Source organism: Salvelinus fontinalis, chromosome 3 (assembly GCF_029448725.1).
Source record: "Salvelinus fontinalis isolate EN_2023a chromosome 3, ASM2944872v1, whole genome shotgun sequence".
In the NCBI taxonomy this organism is placed as follows: domain Eukaryota; kingdom Metazoa; phylum Chordata; class Actinopteri; order Salmoniformes; family Salmonidae; genus Salvelinus; species Salvelinus fontinalis.
This window is the reverse complement of record NC_074667.1, coordinates 14,295,337-14,317,310: the sequence shown is the minus strand read 5'-3', so window position 1 is coordinate 14,317,310 and position 21,974 is coordinate 14,295,337. Positions and strand designations below refer to the sequence as shown.

Here is a 21,974-nt window from a genome sequence, read left to right as displayed (position 1 = left end):
ATTCCCGCGGAGTACTCTGCCACGGGCCTATGTCTCTTCGAGTGTTCCCTGGGTTATCAGCCCCCGCTCTTCCCTGAGCAGGAAGAGCATACCTTCTGCCCAGATGTTTGTCCACCGCTGTTGTTGAATCCTGGAGGAGAGCCCGGCTCTCCGTATCATCTCGGGCAGAAGGTATGGCTCTCCACCCGGGATCTTCCCTTCTGGGTGGAGTCTCGCAAACTGTCCCCCCGGTTTATTGGCCCTTTCCCCATCTCCAAGGTCATTAGTCCCTCTGCAGTTCGTCTTCCGTTGCCCGTACCTTTCGTATACACCCCAACCTTTGTATGTCGCACAGTCCCTTGTCTTCCACTTCCAGGCCCACCCCTCCTCCCTGTGTTGTCGATGGCCATCCGGCGTGTTAGGTTAGACGCCTCCTGAGGGTTCGACCATGGGGCAGAGGTTTCCAGTACCTGGTTGACTGGGAGGGTTATGGCCCGGAGGAGAGGTGCTGAGTCCCTGCTAGAGACATCCTGGACCCAGCCCCATCGCCGACACCCCGGTATGCGCCCAGGTAGGATGCCAGATGGCGCCCCTAGAAGGGGGGAAACTGTCACGCCCTGATCTGTTTTACCTGTCTTTGTGCTTGTCTCCACCCCCCTCCAGGTGTTGCCCATCTTCCCCTGTGTACTTATATAGTCCAAGATTGCGTAGCAGTAGGACATGTGTGTTTGTCTTTGTCACATCCCGTGTCTTATCCCATGTAAATAGCCGGTCTTTTCGCATATATCTTAATCTCACTTTCTATCTACGAACTAAATATACTTTCCTGCAACCCGCCTCACCCAACGTGGCATGGATCTGCTATTTTTATTCCTTATTACTGGAACTTCCATCAGGAGCTAGCCAGCTGACAAGCTAATAGTCTTTGTTAGCCACGGCTAGCGGTCTTCACCTTTTTTCTCTGTCACCAGCCAGCATGATATCAACCCAGAGCATATCGGACTGCTTCTCTCTACCACATCACCGGATTCCTGCTGCTCTGGGTCATTACACCGGATCATCGCAGCTAGCTAGCTGTAGCTACTGTTAGCTAACGCCTCTGTCCCGAAGCAAGCACCAGCTAGCCTTGAGCTAGGCCCATATATCAACTAACTCTAGGACTACAATACCTCCTTTGCCAATTGGCCTGGACCCTTTATTGTCGACACGGAGCCCCGCCGATCCATCACGACTGGACTGCCGACGTGATTGCCTGATGTAGTCTCAACAGGCTATTCTGTTACGATGCCGCCGAAGAACCATCTACTAGCCCTGGCCCGCTAGCTTTTCTGAACCCTGTGTCCCCTGCTCGCCTAGCGTAGTAGTGACTACCGAACGGCACCCTGACTCACCTATTGCTGCTCTTTGACCCTATGATCACTCGGCTACACAGCTGATGCCCCCTGGATTGTTTCAATAACACGGTACCTCACTTTGTTTACCGGTTGGCCCCAGCCTCGAGAGCGGGTCAGTTAGGACCTGAATAGGTCCTGTATGTACCTAACTAACCCGCTCTTGCCCATTCATCGCCATTTACCTGTTGTTGTCTTAGCTCTCCCGATCAACACCTGTGATTGCTTTATGCCTCTCTCTAATGTCAATATGCTATGTCTACTGCTGTCTTGGCTAGTTCTTATTTATTGTTTTATTTCACTGTGGAGCGCCCGGTCCCGCTCAACATGCCTTAGATAGCTCTTTTGTCCCACCCCACACACATGCGGACACCTCACCTGGCTTAACTGGTGCCTCCACAGACAACCTCTCATCATCACACAACACCTAGCTTTACCTCCACTGTACTCACATCCTACCACACCATTGTCTGTACATTATGCCCGGAATCTATTGTACCACGCTCAGAAATCTGCTCCTTTTATTCTCTGTCCCCACCGCACTAGACGACTAGTTCTTATAGCCTTTAGCCGTACCCTTATCCTCCTCTGGTGATGTAGAGGTTAACCCAGGCCCTGTAGCCCCCAGTTCCACTCCTATTCCCAGGCGCTATCAATTGTTGACTAATGTAACCGTAAAAACCTTGGTTTCATGCATGTTAACATCAAAGCCTCCTCCCTAAGTTTGTTTTATTCACTGCTTTAGCACACTCCACCAACCCTGAAGTTAACCAATTAGGTTCAATGTTTGACAGCTAACATTATGCTATAACTAGCAATGCGAAATGGCAATCTGAGAAAACATTGCTAACATTACACACAGTTCATACACAATGTTAGCTAGCTAGCCAGCCATCTAACGTCTAGCTAGCTAACAGGAAGCTTTAACTTGGGGTCTTTTGTTGAGACATGTAACTTTAACATAAACTAGCTAAACAATTAACTATAATCCCAAATCATAGAGTACAAGCAATACAAACCGATTGTCATAGCTAGCAAAAGTTAACCAAATAGGTTCAATGTCAGCTAGCAAGCCAGCCATCGAACTTCAGCTAGCTAGTTAGCTAACAGCAAGCTTTAAATTGCAATGAAAACAACTTTCTGACTAAATCAGAAACGAATAATAACAAACTGTAAGTAGACTCTCTTACCCGTATACATGGATGAAAGCTTCACGGCAGACTGCAACCCCTTTCATTAAATAAGACCTCCTGTGTCGTTTCCATTTTGTATGTACAGCTTGCTTGGTCCATTGTTCATGTGCAATGCCACAAGAATCATCTTAATCTTTAGCCCCCACCCAAACTCTGGCCATTTTACTCGCCCTAGCAGAGCTGGTTAGGCTGTTTTCATGTTCTCCAGGAAATCTTCCACATTTTGGAAAAGTCACTGTAGTCATGACAGATTACTCTGATGACGAAGTAATGGATGTAGGCTAACATCACCAGATTGCTGCTTTCAATGTCACTTACAGCAGGTCTTTGTGCAGAATATTTTTGCTTATGAGTCACTTGACCGACAACATGGTAATTGCTTAATAATTTTTATTCTGAAAATATGTCTATGACTGGTAGAAAAATGTACACACTCCAATCCAACTCATAAAAATGTACTTTTCTGACATGTTGCAGACTGTAGTTGTAAAAAGTTGTATTTTTGTCAAAGTTATTTCAGAGATTGGCAGCACAACTGAAAAAAAGACGAACTGCAGACCCTTCCATTTCGATCACAACCATTGACCTGACACTACCAGGAAGATCGATACCAAAGATTATTTATATATTGACAAGATATTGGACTGTCTACTCAAACAATGGGCATACATGTCCGCAAAGGCAGAAGGGAACCTTCTAGCCGATGAGAGGGCATATAAGCATTGGCTCAACTTATATCAGTACATTCTTAACAACCTGAACATTACGAAACTTATATGCGATCAAATACGCCTCACTTAGCAATTACATTTAATATTGACCAAATTCGACACATTATACAAAAAATCCCCACTTGGTCTGCTTCTCGCGTAAAGATTTGGGACGGAGTCTGTCCTCTCGCTTCTCCCTTTCCGCCAGTCGATACCATAGAGAATGATAGAAGCCTCTAGTGTCCAAAAGGTCGTTTTAGCATGGGCGTCCACCTTGCTTCCGTCATTTTAAAGTAGTAAAAAAGTTGTCAACTGGGTGGGAATTCCTATGGGTTGTAGGCTCGATGGCGCTGCCCCTTTTTGTCAAAGACGCTCTAATAGCACAGATATAACGATGAGTCCTCTGTCTATATGCGCTGCCCATGTTGTCAATGACGCTATAATAGCACAATTATAACGATGAGTCCTTCATCTATCTCTATGGCCAATACACTGTCGAAATGCTTGCTGGGATACCTGTCATGGCTGCGTCCTGTGAAGGGTTGAAATGGATGTTTGATATCGCTGAACGTGTAATGCTTATGGGATTGAAAACCACATTAACAATGTGGTGAAACGGGGTAGCCTAAATCACAAGGTGAGCTCCTCGCATTTCTATTATTGCTAGTGTGTAGCTAGCTACACAAAATCATGGCATCTAGCTAACTCCCCAAAATGACTCCAGTTAGAGTTAGCTAACTTACTATGAAGTCCAGTGCAGTGAACTGTAGTGTTTTGGACACTGTCGCCACAGAGTTTGACAACCATATTTACAGTCTCTGTTATTAACTGCAGTGTAACAGAACAATTTTGTACGGGCGTGGATAAAGTGCGTCAAGGTTTGATTTGCCAGATAACCCGGTTTAAGTTTCCCATTTCCTCCATCTTTGAAGTGGGTGCAACAACACAAGCTGTGCTAAGGTCAACCACGTCTGTTGCGTTTCAGGTTCTTTTTTTCTAGTGTCTTCAGGCATTCTATAAATCTTTGCAGCCTGACTGTAATAAAGACAATCTGGAACTCGATTTTATAATCCTAGCTCGATATTGTTTTCAAATGTTATTTGTTCCTTATTAAACTAAATGGGCAAATTAGCTTCCCAGAAGAAACTGACCCTACCGTTACACTTGTTTACACTGAGCTGCACTGGAGTCAGAACGCAATCGTGGTTACATTAAGACACAGTGGAGTCAGCGTGAGATATGTCAGAAAACATACCTCAACGCAAGGCTGGAATATGTCACTGTACTTCAAATTTGATCTTTATCCGCACTGCTCCACCGAGAAGTTTGAAATGCTGCAAATTTTCCTGGAAAACTGCCCCTTCAGTCATCATGTTAGTTAATAGTAGCCACTGCTGCCATTTTGGAATGGCAGTGTTAGCCAGTATGCAAAGTTGATATTCATGTAATAATAAGGAATTCCCTTTGACCACGGCCACAAATTGGTGAGAAAGAAACATTATTTCCAAATGACCCACATTGTAAAAGAACCAACTTCGTGTTGATTTTTATGTTATACAGAAATAACAAAACATGGTGAAAACCTATGGTTCGTAATGCTCCCACGTAGGGAAATAGAGGCACGGTGGCTTCAGGTTTTTCGATGTGGGAAATGTAGGGACCCACAGGCCCTGTTTCATGACGTTGCTAGCAAACCGCATGGCAAATGGTAGTTGCAGAGCCCCGTAGTTAACCTACTGTACAGCACGACTGCAGATGCCAATGTGAAATTAAAATAACAATTCTGTTTTTTTAGCACTGAAATGAATCGGGCGACCTCCCTGATAAGGAGGGTGAGACTGATAACCCATACCGACCCTACACTGGTTGCAAACTACCTCCCTTTTCCTATATTTGCTCCAGCTTGGACCCCTGCACCTCCACTGACCTGCCACCATGTCAGATTCCTTGCTACTAAGCAGGTGAGACATAGGGGCAAGTTTTAAGTTGAAGAAAAACATATTCAGACCCCTTGACTTTTTCCACATTTTATTACGTTACAGCCTTATTCTAAAATTGTAATTGTTTCCTCATCAATCTACACACAATCCACAATTGGATTTGAGGAATGTTTATAAAAACAGAAATACCTTATTTACATAACTATTCAGACCCTTTGCTATGACACTCGAAATTGAGCTCAGGTACATCCTGTTTCCATAGATCATCCTTGAGATGTTTATACAACTTGATTCGATTGATTGGACATGATTTGGAAAGGTACACACCTGTCTATATAAGGTCCCACAGTTGACAGTGCATGTCAGAGCAAAACCAAGCCATGAGGTTGAAGGAATTGCCGTAAAGCTCCGAGACATGATTGTGTCGAGGCACAGATCTGGGGCATTGAAGGTCCCCAAGAACACAGTGGTCTCCATCTTTCTAAAATGCAAGAAGTTTGGAACCACCAAGACTCTTCCTAGAGCTGGTCGCCCGGCCAAACAGCAATCGGGGGAGAAGGGTCTTGGTCAGGGAGGTGACCAAGTACCCAATGGTCACTGACAGAGCTCCAGTTCCTCTGTGGAGATGGGAGAACCTTACAGAAGGACAACCATCTCTGCTGCACTCCACCAACCAGGTCTTTGGTAGAGTGGCCAGACGGAAGCCACTCCTCAGTAAAAGGCATATGACAGCCCACTTGGTTTGCCAAAAGGCACCTAAAGGACTCTGACCATGAGAAACAATATTCTCTGGTCTGTTGAAAGCAAGATTGAACTCTCTGGCCTGAATGCCAAGCGTTACATCTGGAGGAAACCTGGCACCATCCCTACAGTGAAGCATTGTGGTGGCAGCATCGTGCTGTGGGGATGTTTTTCAGCGACAAGGACTGGGAGACTGCTCTGTTCATCTTTTCATCGATCCTGACTAAAGTACAGAGAGGTCATTGATTAAAAACCTGCTCAGGACCTCAGACTGGGGCAAAGCTTCACCTTCCAACAGGACAACAACCCTAAGCACACAGCCAAGACAATGCAGGAGTGGCTTCGGGACAAGTCTTGAATGTCCTTTAGTGGCCCAGCCAGAACCCGGACTTCAACCCAATCTAACATCTCTGGAGAGACCTGAAAGTAGCTGAGCAGCAACGCTCCCTATCCAACTTGACCGGGTTTGAGAGGATCTGCAGAGAAGAATGTCATTCCCAAGAAGACTCGAGGCTGTAATTGCTGCTGAAGGGTCTTTAACAAAGTACTGAGTTAAGGGTCTGAATACTTATGTTAATGTCATATTTAAGTGTGTGGATTGATGATGGAAAAAAAACAATCAATTTTAGAATATGGCTGTCACGTAACAAAATGTGGAAAAAGTCAAGGTCTGAATATTTTCCTACTGCACTGTAAATGCAAATGATAATTTGATCTATTGAAAATAGAGATCATGTGGTTGTGGTCTTTCCTTATGCGTTTAGATCCATTAACATTTTCTTTCATGTCTTTTTTTCTAGGGTAAAGGCCATAGTAAAGTTCAGAAAGTCAAACCGAAGCAGGACAAACAGGAAGTAGAAATAAAGCAGAAGATGACGGTGTCTGCACTGGCTGAAGCTATGAACAAAGACTTTGGTAAGGCTGATTTTAATTTAATGTATAATCATTCAATAGTCTTTAAAGTTATTTATTTTACTGAATTATGGTATGGAGTATTGAGTGTGTTCCAAGATGATTAAAACTTGTCCAATAAGAAACGCTTGTTTTCGTTTTCCATTCCAAAATGTTTCGCTACGGTGTACACTAATGAATACAACGCAGGTCTGATGTGTAGTACTGATTTGAACAGCGTACCATTTATTCCACAGATCATGTCTTTGAGGCTCTGCTCAACACCTCAGTGGACCTGGATTCCCTAGAGCCCCACTCTGTTCTGGAGGAGCAGTGGATCAAGGAGGTTGTGAAGAGGTCTGGGATGAAGTACAAGTGGGCCAAGCTGGTGGAGTCCAAAGAGCGTGAGAACAAAGACACTCAGAGAAGGTACAAGACCTGTCTTGTCGGCGGATTGTTAGAAGGGTGGTTAATAGAGTATTTTGGTTGACAGAGACACCATCAGCAAGATGTTGGACATTTCAAAACAACAGGACAACCCCATGAGAATTGGTTGTTGGCCGTCTGTAGGCGTTCGGGTAGAAAGGGCTCAGTACCATCCATGTACTGACATTCCCATTCAAGCTCAAACCCGGATAAAACCCAAGTTATACCACCTGAATATGAACTTTTTTTATTTTCACATGAATGAACATACAAAATAGAAACAGAAGTTGAATCTGAATGTAAATCAATGTTTATTCTAGAGCTCCACCAGATCCGGCCGTCCTGGTGTCTCGTCCTCCTGTCGTCACCATAATGGGCCACGTAGATCACGGAAAGACCACTCTGCTGGACAGCCTTAGGAAGAGCCAGGTGGCTGCGGGGGAAGCAGGGGGCATCACCCAGCACATTGGGGCCTTCCTGGGTAGGGAAACACCTAGACTCCACAAGAAGTGTTGTTTTTTTTAGTGTAATGTTTAGTGATCATAAAACTAGCTGCTAGTAGTAGTGAATCTTACAGAATCTAGCTGAATGAATCAAGGGAATCATATTAATATTGTATGAAAATGTTGATTAACACCGGCAGCTCCCCTCAGACCTGTCCCCCATATCCACTCTTTGCTTGACGCTTGAGACCACCTGTCGATGCAGATCATTGAAAGGCTAAACTGTAAATGTTATTTCTCTACCTGGTGCTATAATGCCTCATAGCAATACATATTTTGAATATACCAAACTTCTCAGTGAGGTTAGATTTATCTTCACAGATTTCAGAAGGTTCCATCCTGATTTCTCTCTGCAGTTCAACTTCCTTCGGGGGAAAAGATCACGTTCTTGGACACCCCAGGGCACGCAGCCTTCTCTGCCATGAGGGCCCGTGGAGCTTTGGCCACAGACATTGTCATCCTGGTTGTTGCTGCAGATGACGGGGTCATGAAGCAGACGATTGAATCCATCCTACATGCCAAAAAAGCCCAAGGTACTGTCATTTCATGTTGGTATTTCTCTGCGACTATAACACATTTTGGGCAACATCTTTGAGGGACATAATATTTTTTATAGATTAAATAACCCTAACTGTAACTTGAAGGCATTCAATCCAAACTGCAGCTGGCAATAGCATCATGTACAACACATATTCCTGCTGTTCACTTTAAATCTAAATACACTGAACAAAAATATAACCGCAAAATGTAAAGTTTGACCCATGTTTCATGAGCTGAAATAAAAGATCCCAAAAATGTTCCATGCGCACAAAAAACATTTCTTTGTACACAAATGTGTTTACATCCCTGTTAGTGAGCTACTTTGCCAAGATATTCCATCCACCTGACAGGTGTGGCATATCAAGACGCTGATTACACAGGTGCACCTTGTGCTGGGGACAACAAAAGACCACTCGGAAATGTGCCGTTTTGTCACACAACACGATGTCTCAAATTTTGAGGGTGCATGCAATTGGCATGCTGACTGCAGGAATGTCCACCTGTGCTGTTACCAGGTAATTGAATGTGCATTTCTCTACCATAAGCCGCCCCCAATCCGACCGGCCTCACAACCACTGACCACGTGTATGGCTTCCTGTGGGCGACGTCAACGTTGTGAATAGAGTGCCCCATGGTGGCGGTGGGGTTTTTGGTATGGGCAGGCATAAGCTACGGACAATGAACACAATTGCATTTTATCGATGGCAATTTGAATGCACAGAGATACTGTGGCGATGTCCTGAGGCCCATTGTCGTCCCATTCATCCGCCAGCATTACCTAATTTTTCAGTATGATAATGCACAGTCCCATGTCGCAAGGATCTGTACACAATTCCTGGAAGCTGAAAATGTCCCAGTTCTTTCATGGCCTGCATACTCACCAGACATATCACTCGTTGAGCATGTTTGGGATGCTCTTGATCGACGTGTACGACGGCGCGTTCCACTTCCCGCCAATATCCAGCGACTTCGCACAGCCATTGAAGAGGAGTGGGACAATATTCCACTGGCCACAATCAACAGCCTGATCAACTCTGTGAAGGTGTCGTGCTGCATGAGGCAAATGGTGGTCACACCAGATACTGACTGGTTTTCTGATCCACACCCCTAATCTTTTTTTATTTTATTTTTTAAGGTATCTGGGACCAACAGATGCATGTCTGTATTCGCAGTCATGTAAAATCCATAGATTAGGACCTAATGAATTTCAATTGACTGATTTCCTTCTATGAACTCTAACTCAGTAAAATCTTTGAAATTGTTACATATTGTGTTTTTTATATTTTTGTTCAGTATAAATCATCACTGCCTTTGCATGGCTAACGAGACATAACATTGTTGATCTGATCAAGGCTCCCAATGAGCTCATTTAATGACAGTTCATTATTGTATGACTTTTATGTACCTGAATAGTAAAATTGGTTGGTTTTTTTTGTGTATCTGCAGTACCAATCATTGTGGCAGTGAACAAGTGTGACAAGCATCAAGCTGACGCAGCGCGTGTGAAGCAGGAACTACTATCCCATGATGTGGTATGCGAGGAGTATGGAGGAGAGGTTCAGGCTATCCGCGTTTCTGCCCTTAAGGTGAGTTCCTCATCCGTAGGAAGGAGGTTTACTTTTTTAATATATCATTGAATATATAAAATGGACTCATTTATTACAGCAGACCAGGTGGGAAACAAAATGCCAGACATTTAGCAAGCCTAATGTGTGTGTGTGTGTATGCATATGTTTGTTTGTTAATTGGATTCTGCTTGGGGGTCTCATCTTGGGGGTTGGGACAGTCCCACAAACATGGTTCAGCCTTAATACAAGCACTACTGCCCACTTAAGTCATTCCCGTCTGTTTGTGTCCGTCAATAGTTGTCTAAATGTGGATAAAAAATGTCTGGCCCCAGCCTAATTCGCCTATTTGTGCAAGTCGGGGCATAATGCCAAAGCCATGAAATTTAAAGAACAACAATATGATTCCATAGGGGGACAATCTGATGGAGCTGGCAGAGGCCACGGTGACCCTGGCGGAGGTGATGGAGCTGAAGGGTGACCCGACAGGCCTAGTGGAGGGCACCATTATCGAGAGCCGCTCGGATAAGGGCAAGGGGTGGGTCTCCCCATGGCACAGCCACGGATGAGAGCATGAGCTCAGCATTTGGTTGTTGGAATGGTTGCACCAAGCCTTCTAGCTTGATTTAATCAGGTTACAAAACTGCCAAGATTCACACAAAATCACAACCTAAAAGCAATATATTGTCAAATGCATATAGTCCATTACAATATGAGTGAAATTATAACGGAAATTAAAAATAGCTTTGGTAAACATTTAAGATGTTTAAACTATTTTTAAATGAATGTCAGTTCAATAAGATGCTGCTTACAAATACATTTTTACAAATTATTTCCTGTTTTGCAGGCCAGTTACGACAGCAATTGTCCAGCGAGGCATGTTAAAAAAGGGCTGCACTTTGGTTGCAGGGAAGACATGGGCCAAGGTGCGCTTCTTGTTTGACGAGAACAACTGCACAGTGAAGGAAGCTGGGCCGGGCACTGCTGTGGAGATAGTGGGGTGGAAGGAGCTCCCCTCTGCCGGCGAGGAGATCCTGGAAGTAGAGTCTGAGGTAATCTCTCCTGGACAGACATAACATAAATGTAACGTCTGTCCTAGGACAGTGAGATGAGGAATAATTGTTCCGGTGCACCTATTTACGGTGTACCTCTCCCCCAGAACCTTATCCAGTAGCCAGCGTTTCGGCAAGATTTTGGTTATGTGTTGCCGAGATTAAGTCTGAGGTGACATATATTGCATTATTAGAAGAGTAGAGGAATTCTAAAGCCTGTGTGATTCAGCCAACTACGAATTTGGTAGTTATACAAGCCAGCCTCAAAGCAATAGCTAGATGTTTTATTTATTTATGAGAATGAGGAGTATTACAGTTGGAATAGACCTTATCTGATTCATTAATTGCTTCAGCCACGATCCAATACCATGCATTGTTGAAGTGTCACATATGCAGCCGGCCAAGTCAGTCCCTGTGTTGACTACTCCCACTTCAATTTGCAGTGAAGATTGTTTAAAAACGGCTTGTTTGGATGCTTGATGCTGATTGGACAAGCAGCGTTCCATGCCGCGCTGTATTGGCCATCACAGGTGCACTATAGATACACACGGTGAGGCGTGGCTTAGTGTGACCACGCCCCAGAGCAGAGTACTCCCATGTAATTAGCCTAGCTTTGCCGTCAACCTAAGCAAACTACTGACACTTTTTGGTAGTTTCAATAAACGTTTTCAGTAGCTTCATTACATAATTCGCTGTCACAACAAGTGATTTGAGTGATACTTATTCTGCCACTTTGCGTTACCCGACCTGCTAACACTGACAGTAATCCTGTCACGTTATACTTACGTCACTGTTTGTTTACCCCTAGCTTTTTCGCTGATTAGCCGGCTGGCTAGCGAGAGAAGTTAATCTCAGTCTAATTCGCTAGTTTTAGATATGCCAAATAACTACTTCCAGTCTTTTTGCATTAGTCAAGGCATTCAACTAAGTTTAGTTTATCACCGTGTAATGTTGATTTTCCCTCTGCACACAGCAGCATAAAACATAAGGCTAGTCATCATACACTGATAAAATATTAATATCAAATGTATTTATAAAGCCCTTCTTACATCAGCTGATATCTCAAAATGCTGTACAGAAACCCAGCCTAAAACCCCAAACAGCAAGCAATGCAGGTGTAGAAGCACGGTGGCTAGGAAAAACTCCCTAGAAAGGCCAAAACCTAGGAAGAAACCTAGAGAGGAACCAGGCTATGAGGGGTGGCCCGTTCTCTTCTGGCTGTGCCGGGTGGAGATTATAACAGGACATGGCCAAGATGTTCATAGATGACCAGCAGGGTCAAAAAATAATAATCACAGTGGTTGTCGGTTGGCTTTTTATAGCTGATCATTCAGAGTATCTCTACCGCTCCTGCTGTCTCTAGAGAGTTGAAAACAGCAACGAGTCATCAGGCCAGGTAGTCCTGAGGCATGGTCCTAGGGCTCAGGTCCTCTAAGAGAGAGCATGCTTAAATTCACACCGGATAAGACAGGAGAAATACTCCAGATATAACAGACTGACACTAGACCCCGACATAAACTACTGCAGCATAAATACTGGAGGCTGAGACAGGAGGGGTCGGGAGACACTGTGGCCCCATCTGACGATACCCCTGGACAGGGCCAAACAGGCAGGATATAACCCCACCCACTTTGCCAAAACACAGGCCCCACACCACTAGAGGGATATCTTCAACCACCAACTTACCATCCAGAGACAAGGCCGAGTATAGCCCACAAAGATCTCCGCCAAGGCACAAACCAAGGGGGGACGCCAACCCGGACGGGAAGATCACGTCAGTGACTCAACCCACTCAAGTGACGCACCCCTCCCAGGGACGGCATGGAAGAGCACCAGTAAGCCAGTGACTCAGCCCCTGTAATAGGGTTAGAGTCAGAGAATCCCAGTGGAGAGAGGGGAACCGGGCCAGGCGAAGATAGCAAGGGTGGTTCGTTGCTCCAGTGCCTTTCCGTTCACCCTCACACTCCTGGGCCAGATTACACTCAATCATAGGACCTACTGAAGAGATGAGTCTTCAATAAAGACTTAAAGGTTGAGACAGAGTCTGCATCTCTCAGATGGGTAGGCAGACCGTTCCATAAAAATGGAGCTCTACAGGAGAAAGCCCTGCCTCAAGCTGTTTGCTTAGAAATTCTAGGGACAGTAAGGAGGCCAGCGTCTTGTGACCGTAGCGTACGTGTAGGTATGTACGGCAGGACCAAATCGGAAAGATATGTAGGAGCAAACCCATGTAATGTTTTGTAGGTTAGCAGTAAAACCTTAAAATCAGCCCTTGCCTTAACAGGAGGCCAGTGTAGAGATGCTAGCACTGGAGTAATATGATCAAATGTTTTGGTTCTGGTCAAGATTCTAGCAGCCGTGTTTAGCACTAACTCAAATTTATTTTGTGCTTTATCCGGGTAGCCGGAAAGTAGAGGATTGCAGTAGTCTAACCTAGAAGTGACAAAAGCATGGATTAGTTTTTCTGAATCATTTTTGGACAAGGTTTCAGATTTTTGCAATGTTACGTAGATGGAAAAAAGCTGTCCTTGAAACAGTCTTGATATGTTCGTCAAAAGAGAGATCATAGTCCAGAGTAACGTATTGTCTTTCCTTACTTATTACTGGTAATGCCCCAATTCAGACTTACAAGCGTTGCATGCATATCTCAGACCATAGTCACTTTTGAGCTCTGAGTTAAGTTTTTGTCTCATCTCTTAATATATCTGTTGTGACACCATATTACCCCATTCTATCGATCTTTATCCACTCAACTATAGAAAAGAGCAAGGGAGGTGGTGGACTGGCGGTGCTACCAGGAGGAACAGGACAAACTGAAGGAGGACATGCAAGCCATTGAGGTAAAGCAACGGGAGCACCAAGAGAGCTACAAGAAGGAGCGAGAGCCCCTGGCCCACCTCAGCTGGAGGCAAAGGAAGTCTGCTCTGTACAAGGCCAACAAAAAGCTCATGGCCATGCGGCCCAGCGAGAAGTTGGAGTCCCAAGAGCTCTCCCTACCACTCATTGTCAAAGGTGACTAGATCAATTAATTAATCTGAATAACTCAATGACATGGCTAGACAATTCAATTACAGAACAGAAACGCTCCTAATTAAAATCATATTTCAATATTTATATTAAATACATCATGAAATAACTAAAATATAAAAATAATCCATGAATTATATAACAAAGCATATGCCATTTCATACCGACTTGTCTTTTGTCACTGCAGGTGATGTGGATGGCTCTGTCGAGGCTATCCTGAACATCTTGGAGAGCTACGATGCGCATAGCCAGTGCCAGATGGAGGTGGTCCACTTTGGCATCGGAGATGTTTCCGAGAACGATCTCAACCTGGCCGAGACCTTCTCAGGTGCATCTTCAGCACATCACACCTAGTCACTGAAAAGGGAGATGTTTGGTCTCAATAGAAGACTAAAATGCCAACATCACTGCTGTAGTTAGAATGCCCCATGAGTACATTCTGTCTAAGAATTATTATCCAATACTCAACTTAAAACACATCTGGTTTACTTTCACTTCAACAGACTTTCTTTGTAATGATTTTAACCCTTTACACTCATGGGAATTGGCCTATATGGATGTTTCTTACAGAATACATTTGAATGGTATAACCATGATGGCAATTGAAAGGGAACAGTTTGGTGATTATTGGGAAATTATTTGACCAATAATTTAGGACATAATAATTCACCTGACAAAAGACTGAATCCAAACATTACACTGTTGATTGTATGTGTATTTTACATTTACTGTACTTTTCACAGTATTAGCCAATAACGAAATCTGAAATAACTGAATATCTGCAATAACTGAATATATTCAGTAACATAATAAGAATATTAATTGAAGTGGTGGAGTAGGTGCAACATAAGACAATAAAATGACAAAGGTTAGAGTGAGAGGACTAACTGGTGTCTCCGACGTGACCACACACATTTCCAAAGTCATTTCAATGCACTTCCATGACATTGAGCTCTCCTAGCTGTGCCGTTGAAGATCTAGAGCAAGCATACTTGTTTTGTTTGGAACACAACCCTGCATCCCCGCCATCACACAATTACTGTTGTTTACACAATCCAAAAACTGACCATTTTTAAATCGCCGAAAGCAAACATGACTAGATAAGGTATGAAATACAATCTTAGTGGTTAGACTTTCACAAGGCAGTTCAGAGAAACATAACCTAATTTTGGTGCGCGTAGAAAGGAGTCATGAGTGCTGTCAGGTGTGTGTTCCGCTGCAAATTTTCTTCACAATAGACAAACAGGCTCATTCTATTCAGAACAACCCAGGGTATGACGCCATGTAATCTTCTAACTACATCAAACATGGTGATCATAAATATATATGACATCAAATCAAGTTTATTTTATATAGCCCTTCGTACATCAGCTAATATCTCGAAGTGCTGTACAGAAACCCAGCCTAAAACCCCAAACAGCAAGCAATGCAGGTGTAGAAGCACGGTGGCTAGGAAAAACTCCCTAGAAAGGCCAAAACCTAGGAAGAAACCTCGAGAGGAACCAGGCTATGAGGGGTGGCCAGTCCTCTTCTGGCTGTGCCGGGTGGAGATTATAACAGAACATGGCCAAGATGTTCAAAATGTTCATAAATGACAAGCATGGTCAAATAATAATCAGGAATAAATGTCAGTTGGCTTTTCATAGCCGATCATTAAGAGTTGAAAACAGCAGGTCTGGGACAGGTAGGGGTTCCATAACCGCAGGCAGAACAGTTGAAACTGGAACAGCAGCAAGGCCAGGTGGACTGGGGACAGCAAGGAGTCATCATGCTCGGTAGTCCTGACGTATGGTCCTAGGGCTCAGGTCCTCCGAGAGAGAGAGAGAGAGAAGGAGAGAATTAGAGAGAACATATTTAAATTCACACAGGACACTGGATAAGACAGAAGTACTCCAGATATAACCAACTGACCCTAGCCCCCCGACACAAACTACTGCAGCATAAATACTGGAGGCTGAGACAGGAGGGGTCAGGAGACACTGTGGCCCCATCCGATGATACCCCCGGACAGGGCCAAACCGGAAGGATATAACCCCACCCACTTTGCCAAAGCACAGCCCCCGCACCACTAGAGGGATATCTTCAACCACCAACTTACAATCCTGAGACAAGGCCGAGTATAGCCCACAAAGATCTCCACCACAGCACAAACCAAGGGGGGGCGCCAACCAAGACAGGAAGATCACGTCAGTAACTCAACCCACTCAAGTGACGCACCCCTCCTAGGGACGGCATGAAAGAGCACCAGTAAGCCAGTGACTCAGTCCCTTTAATAGGGTTAGAGGCAGAGAATCCCAGTGGAGAGAGGGGAACCGGCCAGGCAGAGACAGCAAGGGCGGTTCGTTTTATGATATGGAAATGTGAAGTGCACATTTGGACTCCATTGGAGGGATGGGGGCAACTTCTTGTCACGTGCAGTGCTCATGTTCAGAATGGCTGTCAGTCAAAACCAATACAGCGCTGTGAAGCCTAAGACCTGATGTCATTTATAATATTTTACTGTACAGCCACTGCGTTCCAATTTAGGCGCTTCTCAGTGCCCAAATGTGCCATTTAAAAACTTGTACCCTTGGACGGGTTGAAAAAGGGCTATGTTTTAACCAGTTAAATATAATCGAAATATTATTTCCCTCACATTCCATTGTTTAATGTCACTTCAAGCATGTGCTCTTGTATCCCCTCGATCTGTCTGCTTACCTGTTATATAAGTGTTTTATTATATCCCCTATATTTACACTTTTGAAAATGAAAAATAAGTCTTTATTATTAGTAAACAAATGTTTTAAGACCTTTTTTACTTTATGTTGACAAATGTTTTGTTTATTGTTATAGTAACACTTGCTATTTCTTCCCATGACCAGGCACCATATACGGCTTCAATGTGGGTGTCAATAAGTCCATTCAGCAGATGGCCACTAAGAAAGGCATCATACTAAAGATGCACAAAGTTATCTACAAACTCATCGACGACCTAAAGGACGAGCTGAGCAGTAAACTCCCGCCTTCTGTAAAGGAGAATGTGATCGGTGTGTGTGTGGTATTTTAATTTAATAAATCAGGATAGTCAACACAGGCAATTGTTACCGAGTGTTCTTGGGAGTCCTGGGATACATCGAAATCAATAAACATACACATGACATAGTAATTGTCAAAAATGACATACTGTAGTGGTCAAATAAATTGGCACTTTTGCAATGGAGCAGAATATTCAGTTCTCTTTCAAAACATGTCATATGGCTATTTTTACTGTGTAGGCACCTGCAACTCACACAGGTGAGGTAAATTATACCGTTAACAAGAATCATTTAAGTCTCCAACCATATTAATTTGAATTCTGAGTAATTCAGTTCAGGAAAAAAAAATATTCTTTGAATTGAAAAACATTTTCTGTAACTTTTTGGCAATCCTATGCAGTTGTAAATCAAACACATACACGTGGGAACACAAAGTTTTCCCCATTTCAACTTATTTTAGAAGAAATAGTGAATCATGCAAGGATGTCTATTTGACCGCAATCAAAAATGTATTCCTGTATATCGGTAGTGTTAGTTGCTTTGTTTGGTGGTTTGCATGCTGTTTAAAAACACTGGATAACTGTCTTTTCACTGAACTGGGAATAGACTGTGCTAGAAAACCTAATGTATTGTTTGAATCTCACAACGTTTGGGTTACTGTATTGAATCCCAGTTCTGACGGGTGGGGGGGGGGGGGGAAATCTGATGGTAGTGATCTTAACTTAACCCCCTAAACTGCTCATTGGGCGCTGCATTGTGGCTGCCCTCTGCTCCAGCCTCTTCAACCTAATGTGTGTTTGTGTAGCGGAGGGGTTAGGTACAGCAGAAGACCGATTTCTGTCTCGTCTGGATTAAAAGTCTTTTTCTTCGTCTTCTCTTTCCAGGAGAGGCATCTGTCCTGGCCATGTTTGACGTGACCGTTGGGAAGAAGAAAGTGTCCGTCGCCGGCTGTAGAGTTCAGAAAGGTCAGCTAGATAGAAAGATGAAGTTCCGACTGGTCCGAGGCCGAGACGTCATCTGGGAGGGTAAGCAAGATAGTGTGAAGACCTACTACCATACCGAATAGCTAAAGGGCATGTCACTCATCAGGGATCCTTATTGAGGTTCAATATCTAGCTGATACTTTTAAATACATTTTTTTTTTTTAAAGGAGATACCAACACCTCTGGTTCCATGGTTGCCATGGCACTAGCCTAGGCAGAGAGCTCTGTAAATATTGTACATATGTTTGTTATTGAAGTTTTTTTTGTGTGCATTTTTTAAATGTATTTTGGGATGTTTTGGCTGCTCTAGGGTTTGATCACTATATCCTGTGGACTCTCAGACTTGCAGGATTGTGATAAAGTCAATATTTGGGCTTGTTAGCTAGCTAGCTTGCTGTTTGGATTAAAATGTGACTTTTTGTTTAATCTGTTTGGAAGTATTACACCAAGGATTGGATGCTGTGTCCAGAGGTAGCTGAGGAAGTTCAGGGAATGCGCCTAACCACTGCCAAGACGTGGTGGCTTTTCATGCGTTTTTCAGACCTAATACTTTGTCTCCATTTCTATTTTTTTGTCTGTTTTACTTTTTTTGTGCTTTGAGATTTTTTGTAAAGCACTATACAAGTTCCAAAATATACACTGCTCAAAAAAATAAAGGGAACACTTAAACAACACAATGTAACTCCAAGTCAATCACACTTCTGTGAAATCAAACTGTCCACTTAGGAAGCAACACTGATTGACAATAAATTTCACATGCTGTTGTGCAAATGGAATAGACAAAAGGTGGAAATTATAGGCAATTAGCAAGACACCCCCAATAAAGGAGTGGTTCTGCAGGTGGTGACCACAGACCACTTCTCAGTTCCTATGCTTCCTGGCTGATGTTTTGGTCACTTTTGTATGCTGGCGGTGCTTTCACTCTAGTGGTAGCATGAGACAGAGTCTACAACCCACACAAGTGGCTCAGGTAGTGCCAGCTCATCCAGGATGGCACATCAATGCGAGCTGTGGCAAGAAGGTTTGCTGTGTCTGTCAGCGTAGTGTCCAGAGCATGGAGGCGCTACCAGGAGACAGGCCAGTACATCAGGAGACGTGGAGGAGGCCGTAGGAGGGCAACAACCCAGCAGCAGGACCGCTATCTCCGCCTATGTGCAAGCAGCGGCACTAAGGAGCACTGCCAGAGCCCTGCAAAATGACCTCCAGCAGGCCACAAATGTGCATGTGTCTGCTCAAACAGTCAGAAACAGACTCCATGAGGGTGGTATGAGGGCCCGACGTCCACAGTTGGGGGTTGTGCTTACAGCCCAACACCGTGCAGGACGTTTGGCGTTTGCCAGAGAACACCAAGATTGGCAAATTCGCCACTGGCGCCCTGTGCTCTTCACAGATGAAAGCAGGTTCACACTGAGCACATGTGACAGACGTGACAGAGTCTGGAGACGCCGTGGAGAACGTTCTGCTGCCTGCAACATCCTCCAGCATGACCGGTTTGGCGATGGGTCAGTCATGGTGTGGGGTGGCATTTCTTTGTGGGGCCGCACAGCCCTCCATGTGCTCGCCAGAGGTAGCCTGACTGCCATTAGGTACCGAGATGAGATCCTCAGACCCCTTGTGAGACCATATGCTGACACATGCACATTTGTGGCCTGCTGGAGGTCATTTTGCAGGGCTCTGGCAGTGCTCCTCCTTGCACAAAGGTGGAGGTAGCGGTTCTGCTGCTGGGTTGTTGCCCTCCTACGGCCTCCTCCACAATCCTGATGTACTGGCCTGTCTCCTGGTAGCGCCTCCATGCTCTGGACACTACGCTGACAGACACAGCAAACCTTCTTGCCACAGCTCGCATTGATGTGCCATCCTGGATGAGCTGCACTACCTGAGCCACTTGTGTGGGTTGTAGACTCCGTCTCATGCTACCACTAGAGTGAAAGCAGCGCCAGCATTCAAAAGTGACCAAAACATCACCCAGGAAGCATAGGAACTGAGAAGTGGTCTGTGGTCACCACCTGCAGAACCACTCCTTTATTGGGGGTGTCTTGCTAATTGCCTATAATGTCCACCTGTTGTCTATTCCATTTGCACAACAGCATGTGAAATTTATTGTCAATCAGTGTTGCTTCCTAAGTGGACCGTTTGATTTCACAGAAGTGTGATTGACTTGGCGTTACATTGTGTTGTTTAAGTGTTCCCTTTATTTTTTTGAGCAGTGTATGAATTATTATTAGATCTGTAACCCAAGTATGCCTAGTAGGCTAGGTCTACTGTGTAGCTTATGTTTGTAAATTCTTTGAGACATTTATTTAAGAGGACCACAATGGTAATACGTTTTTTGTCCTCGATTTTAAAAGCATTATCCACATGTGTGGTTGTATTGTGTTTTAAATGATCAAATCTATCTAACCTTTTCCTTTATGAAATAGGATTTTATCTAAATGAGCACCTCATTCCATAGAAGCCTTTTAGGAGCGTCTGCATATCTAAACTATACTTTCAAGTATGTGAAATGCTGTATTTACTATCAATGCTCCATACTGGTAATTAGTCAAACCGGTTGCTTGGTGTATACAGAAAATGTCATGTGATAAACCTGTGGCTTATTTTGTATGTACTCTGACGACGGGTCATCCTTATTCTTGAGTCAGTCACAAATACATTTGGTGAAAGTTGGTTTCTTATTTTTGATTGAGTGAAAACTGTGTGTGGTGTCTTGTATTACCTGCAGGCTCCTTGACAGCACTGAAGCACCACAAAGATGATGTCCAGATGGTGAAGACAGGGATGGAGTGTGGCCTCTCTGTGGACCAGGACATCGAGTTTAGACCGGGAGATGAAATAGTGTGCTACGAAGAGACTGAGACTAGGCAAACAATTTCCTGGGATCCAGGATTTTAGGACGTGCTATAGATATTGGCCTCATCAGGTGAACAATCCATGATCTGAATTGAAGGAGTATTATTTATGCTAGAGACGGTTGAGCATTCCAAGACTTTGCATTTACATGTAAAATTGTGAATGTCATGACTAATTGAATTTGAGGTGTTGTACTGACTACTCTGCTTGATGTAATAAAATTGTTTCTAGTAAGATAAAAAAAAAATCAAGTGATATGAGAGTGCAGTACTCATATCTGTTCCAGCAGCGGCTTTATTTGTGTAATACAATTGGACAGATTTTCTTTGCTTTGGGCTCACTGATTTTGAGTTAATATTCAATAAGAGGAACAGGAGCTCAAGCAGTGGAAAATGAGGTGCTGGTAATCAACTCCAGTGAGCTCCTGCTCAAGTCAAGCAATATCTATACAGCACATAATTTTCCAAGAGACAAGTCTAATTCTGTATTACAATAAAAAATAAAATAATAATGTGCATATCATTTTCAAGGTAATAAATATGCTGTTATGATGATGAAGTTATGCACACACTACATGTAGCAGGGCCTCACTCCAATCACATCTCTCAGCTGTCTGTGTTTCTTTACAGTTTTTTTAGCTCCTAAAAAAATACACAACTGTAGAGTCAAAATGGGCCAGCATCCCTGTGGTACGCTTTCGACACTTTGTAGAGTCCATGCCCTGTTTAGCCCTTGTAAAAAAAAAAATTAAAAAAAAACTGCAGCAGATTGGCTAGAGAAACGCACACTCGGCACTCTGATTAGACCAGCAAGTTGTCAATCAACACAGGTCGGGTGAGCTAGCTGATTTGCTGTACAGCTATAGGATCGCGTGCAGCGCAAACTTCAAATTGTAGGAAGAGGGGATTGCCATAAATAAATACGCAGCTCCAAAAATTGGTCCCGGCGGGAGCGCAGGACACTGTTAGCTTAGCCAGCTAGTCCTAAGGAGGACTCCGTGTCCGTCGCTCCCGCCTGTCAGGAACGGTTTTCTCCTGAACACAGCAGGCAGGAGCGACACTGTGTGCTAGCTAGTTAGCAAGCTAGCACATGATGTCGCTAGCTAGTTAGTTTGGTAGCACAAAGTGTTGCCCCACCCTCCCACCTGCTGTGCTAGCGTAAGGAGGGGA

General features: G+C 44.0%; 1 protein-coding gene across 2 annotated transcripts; it reads left to right on the top strand.

Moving 5' to 3' along the window:
- Positions 1–3,758: 3,758 nt before the first annotated feature.
- Positions 3,759–21,327, top strand: mtif2 (mitochondrial translational initiation factor 2). 2 transcript variants are annotated; one of them, XM_055907243.1, is made up of 14 exons: positions 3,759–3,910; positions 5,176–5,234; positions 6,755–6,869; positions 7,103–7,274; positions 7,592–7,752; positions 8,131–8,307; positions 9,761–9,900; positions 10,293–10,417; positions 10,727–10,931; positions 13,691–13,943; positions 14,146–14,286; positions 16,820–16,984; positions 17,857–17,997; positions 20,678–21,327. In XM_055907243.1, exons 3-14 carry the CDS (start codon positions 6,827–6,829, stop codon positions 20,845–20,847), a joined length of 1,893 nt encoding a protein of 630 aa, XP_055763218.1. In that variant the 5' UTR covers positions 3,759–3,910; positions 5,176–5,234; positions 6,755–6,826; the 3' UTR covers positions 20,848–21,327. The 2 variants fall into 2 exon arrangements, with proteins under 2 accessions (XP_055763218.1, XP_055763208.1); XM_055907233.1 differs by having other exon boundaries at positions 5,069–5,234.
- Positions 21,328–21,974: the final 647 nt, after the last annotated feature.

Coding starts and splice junctions, on each gene's coding strand:
- mtif2 (XM_055907233.1), top strand. CDS start 5,076: ATGAATCGGGCGACCTCCCTGATAAGGAGGGTGAGACTGATAACCCAT. Junction 5,235..6,754: donor GATTCCTTGCTACTAAGCAG/GTGAGACATAGG, acceptor CTTTTTTTCTAG/GGTAAAGGCCATAGTAAAGT. Junction 7,753..8,130: donor GCACATTGGGGCCTTCCTGG/GTAGGGAAACAC, acceptor TTCTCTCTGCAG/TTCAACTTCCTTCGGGGGAA.